The sequence below is a fragment of the Pseudorca crassidens genome, chromosome 13 (assembly GCF_039906515.1).
Source record: "Pseudorca crassidens isolate mPseCra1 chromosome 13, mPseCra1.hap1, whole genome shotgun sequence".
NCBI lineage: Eukaryota > Metazoa > Chordata > Mammalia > Artiodactyla > Delphinidae > Pseudorca > Pseudorca crassidens.
The window spans coordinates 43,473,768-43,496,723 of NC_090308.1; the positions used below are offsets into that span (position 1 = coordinate 43,473,768).

The window sequence follows — 22,956 nt, forward strand, 5'->3', positions numbered from 1 at the left end:
ATTAAAATCTAGTAGAGAAAATACATCACAACCAAACACTGATATAAATTCAGCCATGCTGCAATTAATGACAAAGTAATAATCCTTCTTGATTTGATTACAACAAAACAAATCATTATAGTTAATTTTTTAAGTAAATGACTTACTTCCTTATAGGCTTATCCATAAAATGATCACTTGTCTTAGGAAAAAGGGCACACTCCCATTCCTTATCTACGGCTAACAAGGATAGTGTAACTTGTTGGCAGTTTTCATAGGGAGAAAAAAACTATAAGTAGTAGAATTAACTCATTCGAAACAAAAAAATCAGAAAAAATGTAGCAGAAAAATGTAGCACTATTCCTTCTAATGTTATTTATGTTGGTGGAAATTCCTTTAATTATTATCTATGCCAGAGGCAAATTTAGTATGAGTGAAGTATCAGGCATTTTGATATTACTCCTAAATATTATACAAAATAACAAAATCATGTCTCTGGAATTTCACAGTAATAGCAAAATGTGTATGACAGAACCACAGTCTTCTTCCAAATAAGATAAAACCATAATATCTATGTTTTTATCTACCAATTTTCCCACCATAAAACATAAATAGAGAATAGTTAACCTAGGTTTTTTGAGGCATTTGCTTGATTTCCATGTATTCAGACTGACACATGTGTGAAGAGCTGAAGCATCTGGAATAAAGGCCTTTGAATAAGAAAACATCTCCTAGAGCTAGTAAATACAGAACCTTGCATCTTCAGCCTCTGAAGAAGACAGGTGACAAGAAATGAAAAGAAAGAAGAAAAGCAGTGCCAAATTATTTTTCAAGGTTTGAAGAACACGATACATTTATTTCACTGATTCCACTGCCATGAGCCTCTTTGAGTTATCATTCTATCAAGATGCCCAGATCGCTAAAGACATTTCTTATTATAAGCACAAAACTTAGTTTTCACCACACACTATAATCTCATTTTCCTGTACGTTTGTTTTCGATTCCAACAGATTTCAACAAAATTACTGGAAACAAGTTACAAGCTCATTGAACATGTTTTAAGAGTAAAAAATGAGTTTGAGAGTGGAATTGGCATTGATGATATATAAAATCCTTAAATATAAAATATGAAACCTGAAACTAAGCAGGAGATACTTTTTCAGTAGACAAATTAGGTTGTGGTTTTGATTTTTATGTTAGTAAATTTTTTTTTTCAACTCAATGCAACCTCTACTACTTTTTCCTAAGATTTTTCCAGGTTAAAAAAAAAGCAAAAATGATGTTTAATAAAACAGAGTTTGTGGTATTCTTGTCTTTTAAAATTAAATTGCTAAAATCGGTGCCCAAAATTCTAAAAAATAAAATGGAACACCTGTGAACTGTACTAACATTAGTTTCATATTTTGAACGGGTATCCATTTAGCCCCCTTAAAATGTTTTATAATTCTATTTGTATCATGCATTACAAATCAGCTATGAAGTGAAAATAAGGTAACAAATTTTTTTTGATTTTTAATCCAACTAACTTCAAAATTTTCCTGTAAAAGGAATTCCTCTTTATTTTTCTAGACTACAGATATACCACATTTACAGTATTTTTCTCAGAAAACCACTTACTAACACAATTAGGACCTGTATGAGGATTTTCGGTAATTAAATGCTGATCATAATCCTCAATTGGAAACATTTTCCTGTTGGAAATCCTGATAACACAAATGTGGTACTAGTTATTATTGCATGAAAATAACTTCTCCTTGAATTCAAATGTCGAATATAAACTTTTGTTAATGATTTATGTAGAACTTTTTCAAGTAAGCCTAGAATTTCAAATTCTGTAAAGAGAATGATCACCTATCTCTATTACAGAAAAGAAAGTCATCAAAAGAAAAATTTAGTGAAACCTTCTCTACCATCATTCAAAGAGGCGCCAGGTCTTTTCTTGAATATACAATGGCATAGAGTCCCACTGGAAAGTTGGGAAAAGAATAACAACCATTAATTTACTGTATCTCAATGAGCTATTTTTTAAAATAGAGTTTTTCTTGGCTAGATAGCTGTAGACAGTATATAAGATGCCATGTATCTGCAAAACACATAACTAATGAAAATCAATATTCAAAATATGGAAGGAATGTCAAAAAAAACCAATGACAACAACAGACAACTCAATAAAATATGGGCAAAGATACAAACAGGCATTTGAGAGATGAGTAAACACAACCGGCCAATAAACATATGAAAATATGCTCACCCTCATTAGAAATCAGGAACATGCAAATAAAAATCTAATGAGACAGCATTTTACAACTACTGATTGATAAACCTTAAAATGTAGATGACACCATGTGGTTGTAATTCTTATGCTCTGCTGTAAAACATAAAATGACTTTAGCAAATAATCTAGCATTATCTAGTAAAAGAGAAAATATGTATATTCAGTATTATGCTCCTAGTGTACTCCCTAGAAAAATTCTTTTGTGGGCAGCTAGGAAATATGTAAAAGAATGTTTAAAGCAGCATGATTTTTAACAGCAAGCAAATAAAAATAAGCTAAAAATCCATCAGCAGATGAACAAATAAATTCTGATATGCCACGGGAAACTATATAGTAGTAGAACATGAACAAACGACAGCCACACACATAATATAGACAAATCTCAAAAATCATAATGTTGCATCAGAAAATCAAATTGCAGAGGCTCACACACAGTATAGTTCCTTTTAAACAGAATTTAAAAACATGCAATAAAAAAAGTTATTGTGGGCTATGTATGTGTGTGTTTTGGGGGGTGGGATGTGGGAGGCTATCCTTTCTATGACGACAGAGGAATAATAGACACATAATTCAGCAGAGTTACCTACAGGGGGAACACAGGGAATAAGTCAGGGAGGTAGGCACAGGTGCTTCAAGAGTAGCGATAATGTAGGTTTTCTTTAGGTGGGTGGCAGATACATATATGTCCACTTTGTTAATATTCTTTGCTTTTTGTATAAAAGAATTATATATACTATATATACATCAAATATATACATATATATATATACTGTATATACATTATATACATTAAAACAAGGGGTCCTTGTTCTTGAAAACTGTGGAAAGCAATGATGTAAGGCAGGAAGGGGAGACAGGCATAATGTGGCCAGAAGAGCAAAAGAATTGCTTCTACCCTGAGAAAGTACAGCAGCCAAATGATGTAAAACTGCTACATTAGCATTTCAGCTAGCTTATAAGGGATGGAACTTTAGCATAAGTTGATTGATTTAAGTAACCATCAGAGGAAATTAAACAAAAGAGGAGTATTTAAAAATACATGATTGCATGCTCTTGTGGAAAATGCCAACGTAGCATCTGAACCTGGCATCCAAACTCTCTGCTCTGCCACCTACTGGCTTATTGAACCTGTGCAAGTCGTTTACCTGCTGGGCTTCAGTTTCCTTATGTTGGAAGAAAGAGTGATAATATCTGTCACATGAAGTTCCGTGGGTCAAATGAGAAAAGCGAAGTACATGACACACATAAGATACAAAACAAATTCAAGGCCAATCTGACGACAAAGTTGAATCAGATCTAATTAGAGTGTTGATCAGGGAATGCTATTTAAAAAGGGACTGACAAACTCTAGGGCTTTACTAGAGTCTCACAGACAGACAACATTCATACAAATGGCCCTTACCTTGAAGAAGATGACTTAATATTTATAATGTCTCTTAAGAGAAACAAAGTTAAATTCTTATTTCTCACTTTCCTCCCATGACAAGAAATATCTAAAGAACCACAGCTCATTAAAGTGACCCACATATGCACTTTCCAGTTGAAAAATCAGATCCTAGACTAAAGCGCTATGAAGTTAAATTTAAAAAGACATATGGGCTCTTCACTGTCATATGCAATGTTTTAAAAAATTATGATAAATTTATCAACACTGCAAGTCAAGTACATTTTAAAAGCAGTTCAACACTGTTATACTGTAGCACACAGTACGCATTAAAATGTACAAGAATTTTGATGTATCAGTACTGAGGGTAAAATAAAGTCTAAGTATAGATGGCTCTCAAATACAATTATTTCTCAACATTACTGTGAAGTCAGCTTTTAAATGGTATTATCCAAAACATAATAATTGTATTACCCAAAATCTACATGAGTTTAATCAACATTTGTACCAGACAACAAAATTTTAAGTCTTTAAGTTAATCACTCACAAATTGTTTCTAGTAGACTGAGCACTTTTCCCCTCACCAAAAAACATACAGCATTTCGTAAGGTTGGTTGTTTCCCACAGGCCACAAAACTCTTAACATTTCCCCCTTAAATTCTCCTACCAGAATTTTTGCCAAATAATTCTTTTCTCATTATACCTGTATTTTTTTTATAGTAGTGCTACATAAGCATACATCTATTTTTTGTAACTGTACTATTTTATCTGTCATCTATGATCAATATGCCTTTTACTAAATTAATCTTTAAAAGCTTTTCTTGGTTACAATACACAAATCCTACTGGTGGCAAAGCTAAAAAGCAATTATAAACTAAATTTACCAATGTGAGAAAGAAAGGTTTATGGGGAAATCAAGCGAAAAGTAGAACTGGAGACAAAACAGAAAATATCCCAATATCTACTCTTACTCTCTTAACATCATATTTGTAGCCAGGTGCAATTCCCCATCATTTTTACCTCAGCCTAAATAAAATATTTTATACAAATATGAAGATCAAAAAATGAAATTCTAAACGTATCCCATTAGAGTATGTAAATTAGTGTACTCTTTACAAAACCAAGCATAGATTCTAATGCTACTCCACCAGCCCCACTCAAAAATTATATCTAAATATTAAACACAAATAGTGAAACTGCTATGAACTCAAAATTAAGAAGAGGTGTTATATCAATGAAACTGTATACTGGAATACAACTTTCTATATACACAATAATGGACTTACCTAAATTTGAAGAAAAAAAGATTATTTGATGAGCATGTTAGTCCCAGTTCAAATAGGGTAATACTAAATTTAAAATGTATTTTAAGGTTCCTGGCGCCAATACAATCACATGACACTTGAGTTCTTTATGTTGTATTTGACAACTCAAAAATAATTTTTCCATTTGAAGGGCAGGAGTGAACTAAAGACAGGACTTTGGTTAAGCTTTAGCTCAGAGTTGAGTTATTCTGAGCATATTAAATCTAAAGAAATAACAGCATTTGAAGAAGTAGGTCAGCGGTCACCTAGGATATATCAACAAGAGAATTCAAATAGTAAGTCAATTCATAAAAAGCTCTCTGCCTTTTCTTTCTTTCTTTCTTTCTTTTTTTTTTTGCGGTACGTGGGCCTCTCACTGTTGTGGCCTCTCCCGTTGCGGAGCACAGGCTCCGGATGTGCAGGCTCAGTGGCCATGGCTCACGAGCCCTGCCGCTCCGCGGCATGTGGGATCTTCACGGACCGGGGCACGAACCCGCGTCCCCTGCATCGGCAGGCGGACTCTCAACCACTGCGCCACAAGGGAAGCCCTCTCTGCCTTTTCTTTTAAAAACCATCAAACTCTCTGAAGTTGAGAATCCCACACTAAGGTTTCCCCATTTAGGGATCTCTTTTTCAGAACAAAAAGCCCTCACAACTTTTACTACAGCTTATCCATTGTTAGGATTAAAATATTAGTAATAATTCAAACATCTCCCAAAACACTGAGAATTTATTAGTAATGCCACCCTGCCTTTCAACCATTATAAAAGACCATGATGGGCTAAAAATAACCATATTAGACACTTCTTCAGGATAAAAGCAAACATATTAACATTAGCACTATTTGCTTTTTAATTAGCTTCTTTTTTAATTAGCAAATTCTAAACTAACCAATTCTAGAACTGAAACAACATGCTCTTTCAATGGCAAAGAATGAAAACAGTTTCCTTAAATTTGAGAAGCTGATCTGGAAAGCAAGCATACAAATTCCTGACAAAGAACAGCCAGCACAGTAGTTCTGAATTAAACAGTGCTATACTTAAAATTATACTGGGTCCCTTGTAAATCCTTAAGAAATATATCCATAGACAATAATAACTTTACCATCACCTACTGTGTGATCTTGGCTAGGATGCTTAACCTCTCTGGGCCTCAATTCTTCATGTCTAAAGATGGGGATAATAATAGTACCTACTTCATGGGGCTGCTACAAGGAGTAAATGAGATAAATAATGCAAAGTTCTTAGAACTGTATCTAGCACATGATAAACGCTTAATATATGTTAGCTATTCAGGTGGACACTTTCTGACAGATTTCAAAATTCTAAAAGGCACTTGATCCTCCATACAAATTTCAGGAGCAGTAAATAAGACTATTGGTAAAAACATGACCAGGGATGAGCATAGAGCTAAAGCAGTGCCTGAAGTACAGCTAAAAAATATCTTTCAACTGAATTAAAGTATAATGAAGCTAGAGTAAATATTAAGTATAACTTGTGGAAAATATGTTCGGTAATATGTTATATTACCAAAATTATATTACATTGTTCATTAAATAATGGAGTGATACATTACCTATGGTTTTAATGGAAAAAAGTGAATTCTGCTCAAACATACCTTTGCTAAATACAGGTGTGTGTGTGCATGTACGTGTGTATGTTACTGTTACCCAGAGGACTTAATTCGAGTCATAAAAAATGGGTTTATGTCTGCTTCAGACAAAACTTAAATATCAGTTTCTGGTACTTACTAAGATTAGCATTTCTTGTAGCTCAAATATTCATTTTTTTGTGATACTGAATGTGATTCTCCAATTTTTCATCTTATAAACTCTAATGTTCTAAAATATCTATCCACTGCCCACCTTCCAAATAATAACTTATTTTCCCTTTAAAGGTCACATATTTCCATTCAGGAGGGAAGATGCTAACAGGTAGTTTGGGCAGGGAAAGAATTAATAAATGCTGTCAGTAGTCTATGAGCCCATTTGTATTTCCTGGCATATGTGTTTAATACAGTGAGGATTTGAATGAACGGATATATCAACAAGTAAATGAGGTATGGATGGGTGAAGAAATTTGGAAAATGAAGCACAGCCTTGTCTAAAAAGTTATTCGTTGCTCTAAAACTGTACAGTTCGAGTTTCTGAGACATTTAAAGAAATCCCTTTAAATTCTCGAGAGTATGGGCTCCTCTTCTTTTTCTTTCTCTCTCCATTCAGCCCCTCTCCTGACCTATCCACTTAACTCTACACCTCCAACCATGGCTACCTTGAGAAACACTGTCTTTGGAAAATCTTACTCTGAAATTCTAACTCGATTACCAATAGGACACTGGAAGGTACACAGTCACTAGAACAGGAGCCACAGTCTCTTTTGTGAAATGGCTTTGGAAGCAGTTGTTGATGCTGTGACTTCTCCAAGAATTCCGAGTTATTTTAAGGTAAGACACAGACTGAAAATACCCCAATTCAAACCAACACTGTGCAAAAGGACCCACCCCTGAGTGCCCACAAGTGTGAGGCAAAATGCCCGCACTCAATAAATATTGAAACCTGGTCTCCTAAAGCTCTTAATTCATTCATTCAGCAAATATTTACAAGGTCCATGCTTTGTACTAGGCACTACCTGTACAGAGAGGAGTTTCAGTGGTAAATAACCAACAGTCCTTGAATTATATTCAGGAACAATTAAAAAGTGTGATAAGAGGACACCATTGATGATTTGAAAGACGGTTTCACACCAGAATCCACGACTTCTGCACTCTGAAGAAGCCAGAGTGTTTGGTATCTGTCTCCTCCATTTCACTAAGATCACCCGTAGCAGGTTAGCAGCATCTAACCCAGCAAATGGCACACAGTAGAGACTCAAAGTTTGGCAAACATTTGGGAAGACTGGCACTATAAAGAGATTCAAGTATAATGTCAGAGGTGTACACTCCTTCAACATCATGGTGGTCATCACCATCACTCACATTTACTGAGCATTCCCCGACACTGTTCTACCACTTCACATATATCTTATTTCATCTTCCAAGGTTCCTAACAAATAAAAATAAGAGAAAACAGGACAGGACCATAGCATGTCTACATTTCAGTCTTACTGGTATCAGAAGTGGCAAGATTTATTTTACCATAGGTGATTAAAGATAATTGATAGAAGCTTAGCACTAAACAGATCATTTGTGGGGAAAATACCACTGTTAATAGTTATTATACCTCTGTGGTGTATAAATTTTATTTTCTATTTCCTACATTTTCTCTAAGTAGTAACTACTTTAAAAATCTGAAAGCAAGTAAGCAGACTTTAGGGATTTTACTAATGAGGAAACCAGGTGTAAGAAGGCAGGAGCCAGAGATGGCAGGAAGGTAACCCTTTAGCACTGGTCCACAGTCAGGGGCAGAGGTCTGCCGGCCAGGTAACAGTTGATTGATTAAAGGTAAGCAGACTGGGGCCCAGCATTACTTAAACTAAAAACACCAGGATGTATTTTAATTGTTAATATGAGTAAGTTACACAGCTATAGGGCATCAGTCTTGAAGGAAGGTTTCTTGGTGGTCTGGTTGCCACCCACAGAAACTGTGCTTCATACCCTCTAGGTAGGTAGTGATCGTTCTATGTATTATAATAAGCAGGGGGGCAAAGAGGTTTAAATAAAAAGCATTACCCTGTGACTACTCCAATTAATACTTTAATTCTCTAATTTCTCCTTCCAACTTAGCAGACTGCACATGAAAACGGAACTTGTTAATAAAGTAGGAATGTGTTTGAACGGCCGAGACTCTGCTGGATGGCCAAGATCCTTGAAGACCTTAGGTCAAAGAGCCAAGAAGCTCTCTCTATATTTTTTTATTCTTTTTTTATTTTTATTTTTTGCGGTACGTGGGCCTCTCACTGCTGTGGCCTCTCCCGTTGTGGAGCACGGGCTCCGGACGCGCAGGCTCAGCGGCCATGGCTCACGGGCCCAGCCGCTCCGCGGCATATGGGATCTTGCTGGACCAGGGCACGAACCCGTGTCCCCTGCATCGGCAGGTGGACTCTCAACCACTGCGCCACCAGGGAAGCCCAAAAAGCTCTATATTTTTAACTTGGCAGGTTACTATGGAAAGACGATGATGTCATTAACCACCTGAAGCACAAAACTATGAATTCTTTAAGTAATGTGGCAATTTATTGTGCAACAGAAAATAGAATATAAAGCCCTTGTTCCAACTTTCTAAATGACTGGTTTTCTTGACCTGGCCTGAAGTTTCAGGGGTTTTCATCAACACCTGTTTTTTGCATGAATTTCTCCTTTCAAGCTCTCAGCAGGTATCTAACCACTAGGCCACATTAGTTTATTTACACAAATGGATCATTTTTAGCTCTTGGGTTCTGTAATAGCACCTATGAATGTTCTTTTAAAACCTTTTCAAGAGGAATGAGGTGCAGCTAGGTGGTGGTGGAAGCTGTGGGCCTCCAAGTGCCCTAACTAAATTTCTGGGCGCCTTCCTCATTTCCGCTGTTAAAGACTGAAGGACGATTGGAACAGGAAAGTCAGTATCCTGCTAGGGTAAGGAGATGAACACATCAGCTTAGTCTGTGGAGTTTTCCCTCAATGGGCTCCCTCACCAACAGGTCTTTACTTCATAAATTTAACGCAATTAAACATTAGGGAATGAGACATTCATAACAGAGGAACTAGTTTCCTCCTCTGAAGAATGAAATGATTGATCCAGATAACCTTTAATGTTCCTTAGAGCTCCGAGTCTGAAAGAACAATAACATTCGGAATCAACAGTTTATGTACCTTAAGAGAAAATTTTAAACGTTAAAAAAACCCTCATGGGTAAACTAAAAAGACAAATGACAAACTGGGAAAAACATATGCAAACTATATCATAAAAAAGAGGTTTGTTTATAGGATACAGAACACTTCTAGGAGAAGTGGGCTAGAAATAAAGTCTTAACTATATGAAAAGATGCTCAAGAGTCCGGCAGGCGGACTCTCAACCACTGCGCCACCAGGGAAGCCCGAGTACTTATTTTTAAAAACAATTGAAAGATAAACCAAAAACTTTTTTTCTTTAAAAAAGCTTACTTACAGAAGGAAGGTGAAACACAGGGTGGGTAATAGGTCAGGAATGGAGACCAGATTTCTCTGAATATTCCTTGTTTTGTAAATTTGACTTGGGAAATATGTAATGCATGTTGGAGCTGGCTTGTACTGGCTCTTGGTAAAGGTTCAGGTGTTTTGTGAGCTGGTTTGCAATTGGCCATGGTGGGAGTATCTACACCATTGATTACAGCACACAGACCTCCCTAACCCCCAAGAAACATTTATCAGCACACTACAGGAACTTTAGGAAATTACCAAACAAAATTAAATTTTAAAAGAGCATTCCTAAAAATTGAAAGCAAAACAAAACAAACCTAACAGTGAATTGACTGGGTAGCATTACTACACTGAAATGAGCCATTTCAAGGGACCATAAGGCACACTGATTTGACTATACAGCTATAGTGGAAATACCAAAAGAATTTAAAAATAATCCTAAACCTTTTTCAATACTGTGGTGTGAATGTTGGTATTGTCATTCTAAGAAGTCAAAGTGTTAAGGAATAAAAAGCAAACAAATAACTGCATTACTGTCATGAGAATGAGATTTTTAGTGTAGTACTAAGGAGCTAGAAATACAGGTTGCAGGTCACTAAGAAAACACCCTGTGGTCCTCAATCTGAATTAGATGTATTAGTATGAAGTTATGATGTCTAATATTTAATTAACATTACATGAATGAATCCCCTAGCTCTCTCCACTAAGAAAGCCCAGAAACAATCATCGAACCGGGAACAATGCACACCCTTAGGACCCAGGCACCCAGATTGTGGTCTCCAACTTCTATTTCCCACAAAAGGAACCAAGACCCCCCAATTACAGTTCTGGGTCAGGGCAAGTACAAAATATTGGACGGAAGAAGCTATAAAAGACTCCTCGATCATACCAAAAGGATTCAGAGGCCAACATGAAAAGGTTCCTGCTGACCAAAGATGGAGGAAAAATCTGAGCAATAATAAGAATAACAACTACCATGGACTGAAAAACATAAAATGCATTTAAATCCATGAGTTTATAGTGATACTCAAACACCTCACTGTGCCACCTCTGAAGAATGCTAGGAAATATGCTTATTGTTTTATACACTGGTAAAGGTATCTATCCTGCTTTTTCTATACAAACTGTACTTCAGGGTAACCAAATAGTTGGAGTATTTCTCTTTACAGAAGTATTCTAGCTAATAAGCAAAGGAGCAATGGTAGAATTAAGTTACCTAGGTAATGATCATTCCTAGTAATACCACAAAGAGAAACAACCAGCAATAAAAGGTCTCCTGATTGAAATACACCATACCACTGTCTATAAAGTATTCTTGGCCAAAAAGTATTTGTGTGTGTGTGTCTCAAGCCTGAATCAGATTAAACCTCTAGATCTAACTACCAATTTACAGGAAAAACAGGATACAGAGAAGCATGTTAAGTGACAACAAAATCCACATTGTAGGAAACTGTACAGGAAGGATGACCCAGTTTCTCAACAAATAAGCTGTAAAGGGAGAAAAGAGACATGGATAAGCAACCTACATTAACAGGGACATATCAATTAGGGGAAATTCATGAATTTCAGTTGAACAAACAATAAACAATCAGTAAAAAAGTATGAATATGTATGTATGCTACACATGTGCTTGTGTATCTCTACATATGTTTGTGAGTATATATATGTATATATATGTGTATATACGTGTGTGTATATACACTTACGTGTGTGTGTGTACACACACAATTGGGGAAATCTGAAGTGAACTAAAGCATCTGATAAAATTAAGAAATAACTAATTTTTTATGTTTGATGAAGATACTATTTTAAAGAAAAAGAACTTATCTTCTGGAGAAATATACTGAAATTTCACAGGTGAATTGGTACAATATATGGGATTTAAAAATATGGGGGGTGATGAATGGAAGAAGGACTGAGTGACAGTGACTTGAGATTAGTTTAAGTTGGGTAGTGGGCACAAAGGCATTCACTGTAACCACTCTCTCTACTTCTATGGATAAGACTAAATTTTTCTATAGTAAAGTTAAAAACCATATGAACAAAAACAACAAAAATTATGTATCTAATATTAACAAGCTGGTAACAGAACACTGATAGCAGACTAAGACATTCCAACTTAGAAGTCCCTCATGATCACCTGAGAAGCTTTTTCTAAATATCGTCTCTGAACCACCATGATCTTAATGAACCCCAAAGACAGAAGGAACTGTGTCATGTACCCCAGGACTGTGGAAAGAAGGTTGAGAACCACTGTTTAAACACTGTAAGGGGGGGCGGCTGTACATCATTCGTCCAGTTTTTTATCTCCATGCCTGACATGCAGAAGGTACTCAAGAAATATTGGTGAATTAATGATACCCTGGGAAGTGAAAATGAACATGCGAGCTTAATAGCAGCTAAATGCTAGATGTGCAAAAAACACTGATATTTGATATTAAAAAGCCACTTAGGTTACTGAGCTTAAAGAGCATGACTTTCTGTTCTTTAAGTAGAATGGGTTTTCGTCATAAAGCCACAGACTAGTCACTTCCAACAGCTACAAGTAAACTCTTAGGATAAAAATAGTTTTAAATACACAATTGGGTGGGGTGAGGCTAGCAAATATTCTGATTCTACAATCTGTTTTGGACAAGACAGTGTTTCTTATGTGACTAACAAAGCAAACAGTAGTCAGATTCCTTGCGCTGAAATAAGTACACTATTTGCAAAAAGGGTTGAGCATCCAAGGCTTATTCAATAAAGCCACCACATTTTCCAACGTTAAATGGGAATATAGAATGACAAATACCCACATGTATTTACATACCCCCCAAAGAAGGCATATGACCACTTGGTATGGATTTTGTCTTGTAATTACTAAATGGAGCCAAGCCACAGGAGTCTCACCACAGGAAACAGCAAAATACCTCAAGCACAAGGATAATCTAATTTTAAAGCTGGGAGGAGTTTAGAAACCTAATACAACCTTTTCATTGTGTTGAGAAAAAACAGACACCTAGAGAGGTTAAGGTGAAAAGTTCTGGAAATAGAGTAACCACAGAGGAACACTTGGTCTACACAGGTGCACAGAATGAAGGGCCAAGAATTAATCTTTGAACTTTCACATGAGTGATATCTAACAGGGTATCACTCTCAATTACAAACAAATAAGTGTATGCGTGTGTCACCATATATACACACAAAAATACTAGAATATGCACTTCTAATAAATACTTTTAAAACAAATTCTACAGCCTAATATTCAAGGGCATCCATAATGTTACCTCACCTACTTTTTCAAAATCTTTTCCAAATGAACCATAGTAGATAGAAGGCAGCCACTTCTCTCACTTATCTTTGTGGTCTCTTACAGATGTAGTAGAGTAATAGTATAATTACAAAAACTATTGCATAGATCATTTTCAATGACGAAAGAATGATCAGAATATATAGAATGGATAAACAACAAGTTCCTACTGTATAGCATAGGGAACCATATTCATTATCTTGTGATAAACCATAATAGAAAAGAATATTAAAAAAGAATGTATATATGTGTATAACTGAATCACTTTGCTGTACAGCAGAAATTAACACAACACTGGAAATCAACTATACTTCAATAAAAAAAGAATGATTAGAAAATATAATCTTTCCAATTCTTCTGTAAATCTGAACTGATATAAAAGCCATATTTCATATATCTCTGTGAATATAATATAGAGACATATAGGACATTGTAAATTTTTAAATATGGCAACCAATAACATTGTAAGTTTTTAAATATGGCAACCAATAAAAGGTTTAAAAGTGAGCGAAGAAAGGAAGGCAGTGAGATGAGTTATCCACTTACATTTCTACAAGGTGCTATACAAGGCTTAGTTCAAAATATATACAGAAAATTATATGCAGGGGTGGAGGAAGGGAAGAAAAAGAACAAACCCTTATTTCACCTACTGGTCAAACATTCAATTACTGATCAATCCTGAATCCATACCACTTTAATTCTGCAGAGATTTTTTAAAAAGACGTATCTATACCTATTATGGAATTTTCCTTCTCACCTACTTTACATGTACAGTTGATGTGATTTAGCTCCAAAATGATGAAATTTAGTAAGAATCAGAATTTGGCCTCTCAACTTCCTGTTATTAGACTCTTTAGGATCCTGAAAACTGATTTAAAGAGTCTCCTAACATTGTTAAAGAGAATACTAACCACTGAAAATTACAATGATAACATTTACTTTCATCTTTGGGGGAAAAAACGTTTCTAATTGGGCTGATTCAAGATCCCTGAATGAAACTGCAAGGTAAACCAATAATACTTTTAAAAAGCCAAAAGCAAAGTCTGAAGATTATTTTTCTTATGAAATGAATACAGCAACCTTATTTAAATGGACATGATAGGACCTTATCAAGTTAAGGGTTTTTGTAATCTCCACTGCAACTCTAAAGTAAAACCCAAAATTAAGCAATAAAATCTGAAGCCATTTACTGAACACAGTATAGTGTTGTAAACAATGAATTTAAATCCTTCAGGGTGCAATACAGCAGCTTCCCACTAGCTATCTATTTTACACATGGTAGTGTATATATGTCAATGCTACTCTCTCAATTAATCCCACCCTCCCCTTCCTCCCCCCACCCGTGTCTACAAGTCCACTCAGCTTGGTGCTCTGTGATGACCTAGAGGGGTGGGATGGGGGTCGGGGCGAGGGAAGGGAGGCTCAAGAGGGAGGGGATATATGTATACATATAGCTGATTCACTTTGTTCTACAGCAGAAACTAACACAACATTGTAAAGCAATTATACTCCAATAAAAAAAAAGTCACACACTAAGAGTAATAAATAAATTCTTCAGGGTAATTATTGCTAACTCTACTATCAAATTCATGGATATTTTGCCTCTGTCTAAAAAATTTTAAATAGTATGCAAACACTGAAACATTTATATGCTAACAGTTAATATTTCTCTTATTAATGGCTGAGGACTTATATTAAAATTCTGAAATACAAGACTGCATATCTACATTTTCACTCGTGTGTTTCTCTCAAGCCTAAAAATAAGAATTGGAGTAAGCTATTTTCATAAAAATTTAGAAACATTCACGGACACATTAATGGCTTCATGTAATAACCGAAGTAAATTTAGATGATGGTTTAAATCCACACTCCCCTCCAAAAGACTTCTTCCCCTACTTTTATATACTACCAAGTATTTTCAACCAACTAACACAAGAATGTCCTTTCTAAAAATATAAAGGGGATAGGATCATCCCATTATGAACTAACCTAAACATCTGAGTAATAACTTCTAAAATAAAATCACAGAAAAAGATGGTGCATGGTTAAAACTATTAATATATATTTAAGACAAAGAGTTTATTTTTCAATAAGAAAACAAGGAAAAAGAGAGCCCAACCTGATCTTGTATGCCTGCCCAATAGAACTTTCCATCATAATTTGTGCTTTTCACCTCTGGGGCAGGGGGAGGAGCTTAAACTCTGGGTAACCTCATGTAGTAAGGGAAAAGCAGCATAAATACTGCATGGCAGCTCCCCCCGGGCACAGAGGAAGGCACAGAGAGCTGGTAAGAAACCAACTCCAGGAACTTCCAGCATCCAGGTAAGTCTATGACTGGTGGACTTCCATGTTAGCTTATTTGGAAACAAGCTTCAATTAATTATTTGTTTTTTGTGATTTAAAAAAATGGCTTTCCACTAAAGTGCACTCAGAAAGTTTAATTCGAATCAGTCTATTAAAAATAGTCCTAATTAAACTATATTTGTAAAAACATGTCCTAATCTGAATTTCAGTGTATTTGAGACTATTGGTAACTTCAGTCTATATCAAAGATCTTGAATTATTTAATACAGACATCCAATTACAGTTTCTGTGTTTCTTTTATTCAAATAACTTTATTTTCACTTGATTACCTGAATGTGGTTTTCAAAAACAACTAAGACATATACTTGTATAATTAACAAAATTATAACTCTCATTAATTTATTGAATATATTCAGAATATATAGGATAAGGTTAAAAAAAGTAGATAACTATTTAAAGAATTCATCTGTGAAACATCAGAAAAACAAAACAGGTCAGTAATGAAGCTATATGAAATTACTGTTTTTCAGAATCCATCTGAGAACATGCTGCCACAAATAGCCCTTCTGCTGCTAATATCCTTGAACTTGGCCCATGGAGTATTTTATACTGACCGATACCAAACACCTACAGGCATAAAAGGCCCACCATCCAACACCAAGACACAGATCTTCATCCCTTATACCATAAAGAGTAAAGGTAAACTGACCTATATGTTTTGCTCTATTAACTAGTAGGTTTTTGTTTTCTACAATCTTAATGATCTCTTTAACAAAATGTTTTAAATTTTATTTGGCGTTAAATTTATCTTCAAACTTCTCAATTAGCCCAAAAGGATTTATGGAAAAAGTAGGTCTATTCAAGAACATTCATATCCTTCACACAAGTATAGCAGAAAGATATACCTGAAGAATATTAGGAAATTTTAGGTATAGAAATTTTTTCCCTCAATGATGCTTTTGCACAAATAACTACCCATAATCTAGACATATTAATCCAATCAAATTAATGTTTAAGATGTTTTAACTAAAAATAATTGCCAACTGTATACAAAAAGAGTAGCAGGTTTATATATCTAAATGCTTACACATATTTACTTTTAAAATTTATTTTGCTAGCTTAGAAATACATACAAAATTGAGTCTTATTATCAAATGAGATGCTCTCCAAAGAAAGTTAATAGGCAAACGAAGTAGCAATTCTCATAATTTTTAAATGCATTTTTGTTAAGTTTAGTAGTTAAGTGCACAGACCTAACTGCTTCAAACTAGCTATGCAACCTTGAGTAAGTTATTTATCCTCTCTGTGCTTTAGTTCCCTCATTTGTAAAACAAGGACCACCTCTTTCAAGGGCTGTTCTGAAACTTAAATGAGTTAATATGTAAAGTGCTAAGTGTTAGCTATTACTTCTACTACTACTATTACTACTACTTCTACTTCTCATACTACTTCCATTACTTCTACTTCTATTTCTACTTCTCTCCTCCTCCTCCTCTTACTACTACTATAGTACTGGTGGTGTACTGGTGGTGTAGCCTTAGACAAGTTTTAACTTTGTTCTTGAATCTATCCTTCTCCTGCTCAGCTTTCTTGGCTACTATGAAGAGTACTGGTATAATGTATGTAAAGTACTCACAGATCCTCAAAGAAGGGCAACTATTAGGTTTCATATTCACTAATTCCACTTAATAGCTATCTGGCACAAACTGCCCGTTACACTACAGAATTACACCGAGTATTATGAACTGATGGTAGGATTCAAATTTCTTTTCCATAGTATTTTTTCATTATGCTTACATATTTTATACTGTAAATAAAGCTATTTGCCATAAAAATTTTTATGCTTTTGGAGACAACCATTTTTAGCAAATTCAATGTATAGGATTTTCTTTTTAAAAAAGAAAGATGAAGGGCTTCCCTGGTGGCGCAGTGGCTGAGAGTCCGCCTGCCGATGCAGGGGTCATGGGTTCGTGCCCCGGTCCGGGAAGATCCCACATGCCGCGGAGCGGCTGGGCCCGTGAGCCATGGCCGCTGGGCCTGCGCGTCCGGAGCCTGTGCTCCGCAACGGGAGAGGCCACAACAGTGAGAGGACTGCGTACCGCAAAAAAAAAAAAAAAGAAAAAACAAGAAAAAAAAAGAAAAAAGAAAGATGAAATTTTAAATGTTTCCTGAAAGGTAGCTTAATGATCAAAACTAAATGCACAAGTACTCAACAGATTCTCTTGAATTTCTCAAAATACAAATAAAACATAAGAAAGAAAAAAGTTAGGAAAAAAGAATAAAAAATAAGAAAACATGATACTTTACTCGAAGCAACAAATGAAATTTGAAATGCTATGACAAACATATACTCTATGATCACAAATTCAGACTCTTTGTAGCTTACAAGACCATAAGGAACAGTTGTGAATTAAAATAAAATGCACCACCACTTTTAGAAGGTTAAAATATTTTCTATCTTTTCACCATAATGTACGGCACCATTTTTTTTGTAGAAAAAAATGAAAATGTGTATCTTGTTAACAAATGAAAAGTTTAGAAACTGTATTTTAACTATGAAATCCACCTTAGTCTACTTGACAATACAAGGTAGAAACTCAAAAACATTATTATCCACTGGCAGTCAAACGAAGATAAAAGCCCACAATTTACACAAGCAAAACACTGAGTTGATAACAGATGTACAAAGAACTCCTGTGCAATTCCTAGGCACATCTGTTCAAACAGGTTAAAAGAGAACTCAGTCCAAAACACACTAAATTAGGCTGCAGAGGGTTCCACAACTGGTGGGCACACAAGTGCCACATTCTGACACAATCAACCACTTCGTGGGCATTTAAGAAACTTCTCTACTGGGTAATCGTTATTCTTTGAGGATGGTGCCACCCTATCAAGCTACAAACAAGGGCTTGTGTCCCTCAAGAATACAACAGAAATCACATTCTTTCATGTACTGGAGAGGTGGAGAACTTATTAGGGTAACATTCTAAGTGACAGAGATCACTGTCTTTGGAGTTCCAGTCTCAGATGGTGCTCAATGCAGTCATTCTCAGTAAGACTTGCTTGCTTTTCCTCTCTACTTTAACAGTTGAACAGATTTCCAACCAGACCAAGACAATTATTTTTAGTACAGACATAATCTTTATAAGATTCTGAAGCAAACCCCAATTTAATACGGTTTGCATTTTTTAAAATGTCCTATTTTATTCCAAATCATTAAAAGAAATCCTTTACTTATTCATTTATCCTATTTGCAATGTATCAATGCTCATTTATACATACAGACATATCATATATGTACACTAAAGTCAACCAACAATACATGTGTAAACACATGGAAATCTCTTCCATAAATTAATTTTTTCATAGTCTTTTTCCTGATGTCATTTTCTTAAAATCTATGAGTAAATAAAACTCCACACATTTGTTTGCAAATGAAATATAACTTCTAGTTAGTACAAAATATAAAGATACCCAAATGAATTTCCTATTTCAGTATATCTGTTTTAATGATTCTGCTCTGTATTTTGTTTCATTTGTTATCAAATGTTTTTCAAATATCATGAACACCTCTACCCAAGAGTATAATATTCTCAACTACTGTTGGCTGACTACTTCTTACATGCCAGTTAATTAATATGAAAGATTTTAAATGTGCCAACAACTAACAGTTAAAAGAAACTATACCCATGAAAATACATTTTCAAAGGCAATTTACAATTCAATTCATTTAATATTAATTCCATTTTAGTCTTCATTTTGATATTTAAAGCCATTAAAGATTTAGTTAAATGGAGTTTAAGCATATTAATACTTTCTGTACAAAAAAAGATGTAGCTCAAAAGTCACAGTTATAAGTCATTTTCAGGGTTTTGACCAAACTATTTGACTACTGCGACATCTACTAAAACTATCATTACTATGAACTGTTTTCTGACAGCATAAGAATCTAAATAGTATACACAGGCATTCTAACTATATTTCTGAAAATTTATTAAACATTAAATTAATTTTAATATAAATCCTGCAAGTAGATATTTAGAAACATAAGCAATTTCATTACCATCTTTGCTAGCTATCAAAGAATTTCTCTGAGAAAAAAAAAGACTATTTTATCTAGAGGCTTACGATAATGCTGCCTAAAGATTCTTTGACATAGTAATGCTTCCGTAATGGTATATCCTAATGCCAGCAGTGTCTGTTACATCCCACCTTAGACTGACTAAAACTAAAACCCTGGACACCTCTTAAAGCACTTATCAGATAGACACTTGTTTTATTCTCTTTGTGATTAAAGCTCTTATAGGAGGTGTTTTGAGATTTTCCTATACTTGTCGCTCAATAGCATGCTTCGCATCACAGGCACTGAATAAGTAATTTTTTAGTTTAAATTTATTATATAAGTACTTAGCTCAAATGAACCCACAGATCTATGAAATCAACAATATTTGCATTAATCCAAGAAAACTTTATATAAGCACTTTAACACTACTGTATGTACCTTGCCCATTAATTCTCTAATTCCTTGTTTCAATGTTAAGTCAATAACGGAGAATGTATGAGCTCACGGTATGTACTGAGGTAAAAAAAAAAAAAAAAAGTCATCCTAAATCTAAACTGTTCAGCAGGGTCATGGCAGACGTAAATTAAAACAGACTGCATCTCTCCCTTATCTTATAGGATAGCTTTTTTGAGGGAAAGTTGTTATTCTTGTTCTTAAACTTGTTCCCATTTATTCTGTACTTGCCTTTTTCTTCTTTATCTGTCAAATGCCTTTTTTCCCCCTTCCTTTCTAGGTAGATGATTTTCCTAAAATAAATGTGATAAATTTACCTCCAATGCGCTGTTATTCTAAATGAATTCTTCAATCCCAGCTTATTTTCACGGATCGTTAGGATGCAATGGAAGTACCACGGTAGCCATGATCTTGTGAAATCATCTTCTCTAGCAGTGTTTTTTAAAACAATATAAAATGTATTGTCAAACCATTTAAGACCAGTCTGCCAAAATGGTCTGACTGATACTGCAATGTCCTGTCCTCATTTATATTTTGAGAAGCAATGATTCCTTAGCATTACTAACCACCCCCCACCCGGACCCGGTATGTGTACTGGGCATGTCTTGTAGGTATATCAGTAAGAGGAGAGGAAGGTATTCCTGGTCCACCAGGCCCTGCTGGACCTCGAGGGCACCCAGGTCCATCTGGACCACCAGGAAAACCAGGCTATGGAAGTCCTGGACCCCAAGGAGAGCCAGGGCTGCCAGGACCGCCGGGACCATCAGCCACTGGGAAGCCAGGTCTGCCAGGACTCCCAGGAAAACCAGGGAAGAGAGGACCATACGGACCAAAGGGAGATATTGGACCAGCTGGTTTACCAGGACTAGGGGGCCCGCCAGGGCCACCTGGAATTCCCGGCCCAGCTGGAATTTCTGTTTCAGGAAAACCTGGGCCACAGGGACCTCCAGGAGCCCTGGGACCCAGGGGCTTTCCTGGAGAAAAGGGTGCACCAGGAGTCCCTGGTATGAATGGACAGAAAGGGGAAACGGGATATGGTGCTCCTGGCCGCCCTGGTGACAGGGGCCTCCCAGGTCCTCAGGGTCCCATGGGACCACCGGGCCCCCCTGGAGTGGGGAAAAGCGGTAAAAATGGGTTTCCAGGACAGCCAGGTATCAAAGGTGATCGAGGCTTTCCAGGTAAAAGGGGGCCAACTGGCCCACCAGGCCCCCAAGGTCCTCCTGGGGAACAAGGACCAGAAGGTACTGGAAAGCCAGGAGCCCCTGGAGCCCCAGGCCAGCCAGGGGTTCCAGGGACAAAAGGTCACCCTGGGGCTCCAGGAATAGCTGGGCCCCCAGGGGCTCCTGGCTTTGGGAAACCAGGCTTGCCAGGCCTGAAAGGACAAAGGGGACCTGTAGGCCTTCCGGGGGGTCCGGGTGCCAAAGGGGAACAAGGCCCAGCAGGTCATCCCGGGGAACCAGGTCTGACTGGACCCCCTGGGAATATGGGACCCCAAGGACCAAAAGGCATTCCAGGCAACCACGGGATCCCAGGCCCTAAAGGTGAGATGGGGCCAGTGGGGCCTGCAGGATACCCTGGGGCTAAGGGAGAAAGGGGCTCCTCTGGGTTAGATGGAAAACCTGGGTACCCAGGAGAACCGGGTCTCAGTGGTCCCGAGGGTAACCCAGGGTTGCCGGGCCCAAAAGGTGACCCTGGAATTAGAGGACGTCCTGGCCTCCCAGGCCCTGAGGGCCCAACAGGAGCTAAGGGAGTGCCTGGGCACAATGGTGAGGCTGGGCCAAGAGGTGCCCCTGGAATGCCAGGTACTAGAGGTCCCATCGGGCCACCAGGCATTCCAGGATTCCCTGGATCCAAAGGGGATCCAGGAACTCCGGGTCCTCCTGGTCCAGCTGGCATAGCAACTAAAGGTCTCAGTGGACCCACTGGGCCACCAGGTCCAAGAGGGCACGCTGGAGAGCCTGGCCTCCCAGGGCCCCCAGGCCCCCCAGGCCAAGCAGTCCTGCCAGAGGGCTTTGTGAAGGCAGGCCAGAGGCCTTTTGTTGGTGCCAACCAGGGAGTAACAGGAATGCCTGTGTCTGCTTTCACTGTTATTCTCTCCAAAGCTTACCCAACTATAGGTACTCCTATCCCATTTGATAAAATTTTATATAACAGGCAACAGCATTATGACCCAAGAACTGGAATCTTTACCTGTAGGATTCCAGGAATATATTACTTCTCCTACCAAGTGCATGTGAAAGGGACCCATGCTTGGGTGGGCCTGTATAAGAACGGCACCCCTGTAATGTACACCTATGATGAGTACATCAAAGGCTACCTAGATCAGGCTTCAGGGAGCGCCATAATCGATCTCACAGAAAACGACCAGGTGTGGCTCCAGCTGCCCAGTGCAGAGTCGAATGGGCTGTACTCCTCTGGGTACGTCCACTCCTCCTTCTCAGGATTCCTAGTGGCTCCAATGTGAGCATATTCCCACCGAGCTAATATGAATCTGCCTGAAAAGGCGTTCCCCAACTCCACTCCACCCCACAAAATGCATATGGAGGTAGGCTGCAAAAAAGTGACCAATTTTAGTTTTCCAAAATACAGATCTGAGCTTTCAGACACAGTGTACAATATGTGAAAACCCTCTCGAGTTTGTAGTCAGCAATCCTAAGTCTCTTTAAAGTTTTCTGTGAACTCCTTCAGTATTTAAAAATTCTACCATAAAAGTACTGCTAAGCTAAAAAAATAAAATGATCTTAAAAAACCCTGAAATGTGATGCTAAATCATGTTAAATTTGATTTTAGAAATTCAGCATTTCCTTTTAA

At 36.9% G+C, this 22,956-nt stretch overlaps 2 protein-coding genes across 5 annotated transcripts in view; one reads left to right on the top strand and one right to left on the bottom strand.

The window, feature by feature from the left end:
- The window catches only part of NT5DC1 (5'-nucleotidase domain containing 1), a 120,196-nt gene that overhangs the window by 78,866 nt on the left and 18,374 nt on the right, over positions 1-22,956 (bottom strand). The gene's annotated exons all lie outside the window — the stretch shown is intronic.
- COL10A1 (collagen type X alpha 1 chain) lies at positions 16,078-22,609 on the top strand. Its single transcript, XM_067702301.1, has 2 exons — positions 16,078-16,328; positions 20,757-22,609. The coding sequence occupies exons 1-2, from the start codon at positions 16,130-16,132 to the stop codon at positions 22,607-22,609; spliced, it is 2,052 nt and encodes a 683-aa protein (XP_067558402.1). The 5' UTR covers positions 16,078-16,129.

Excerpts from the sequence above, each read along its gene's own strand:
- COL10A1 (XM_067702301.1), top strand. The coding sequence starts at position 16,130 with ATGAAGCTATATGAAATTACTGTTTTTCAGAATCCATCTGAGAACATG. Across the intron at positions 16,329-20,756 it reads TTATACCATAAAGAGTAAAG|GTATATCAGTAAGAGGAGAG; the intron begins GTAAACTGACCT and ends CATGTCTTGTAG.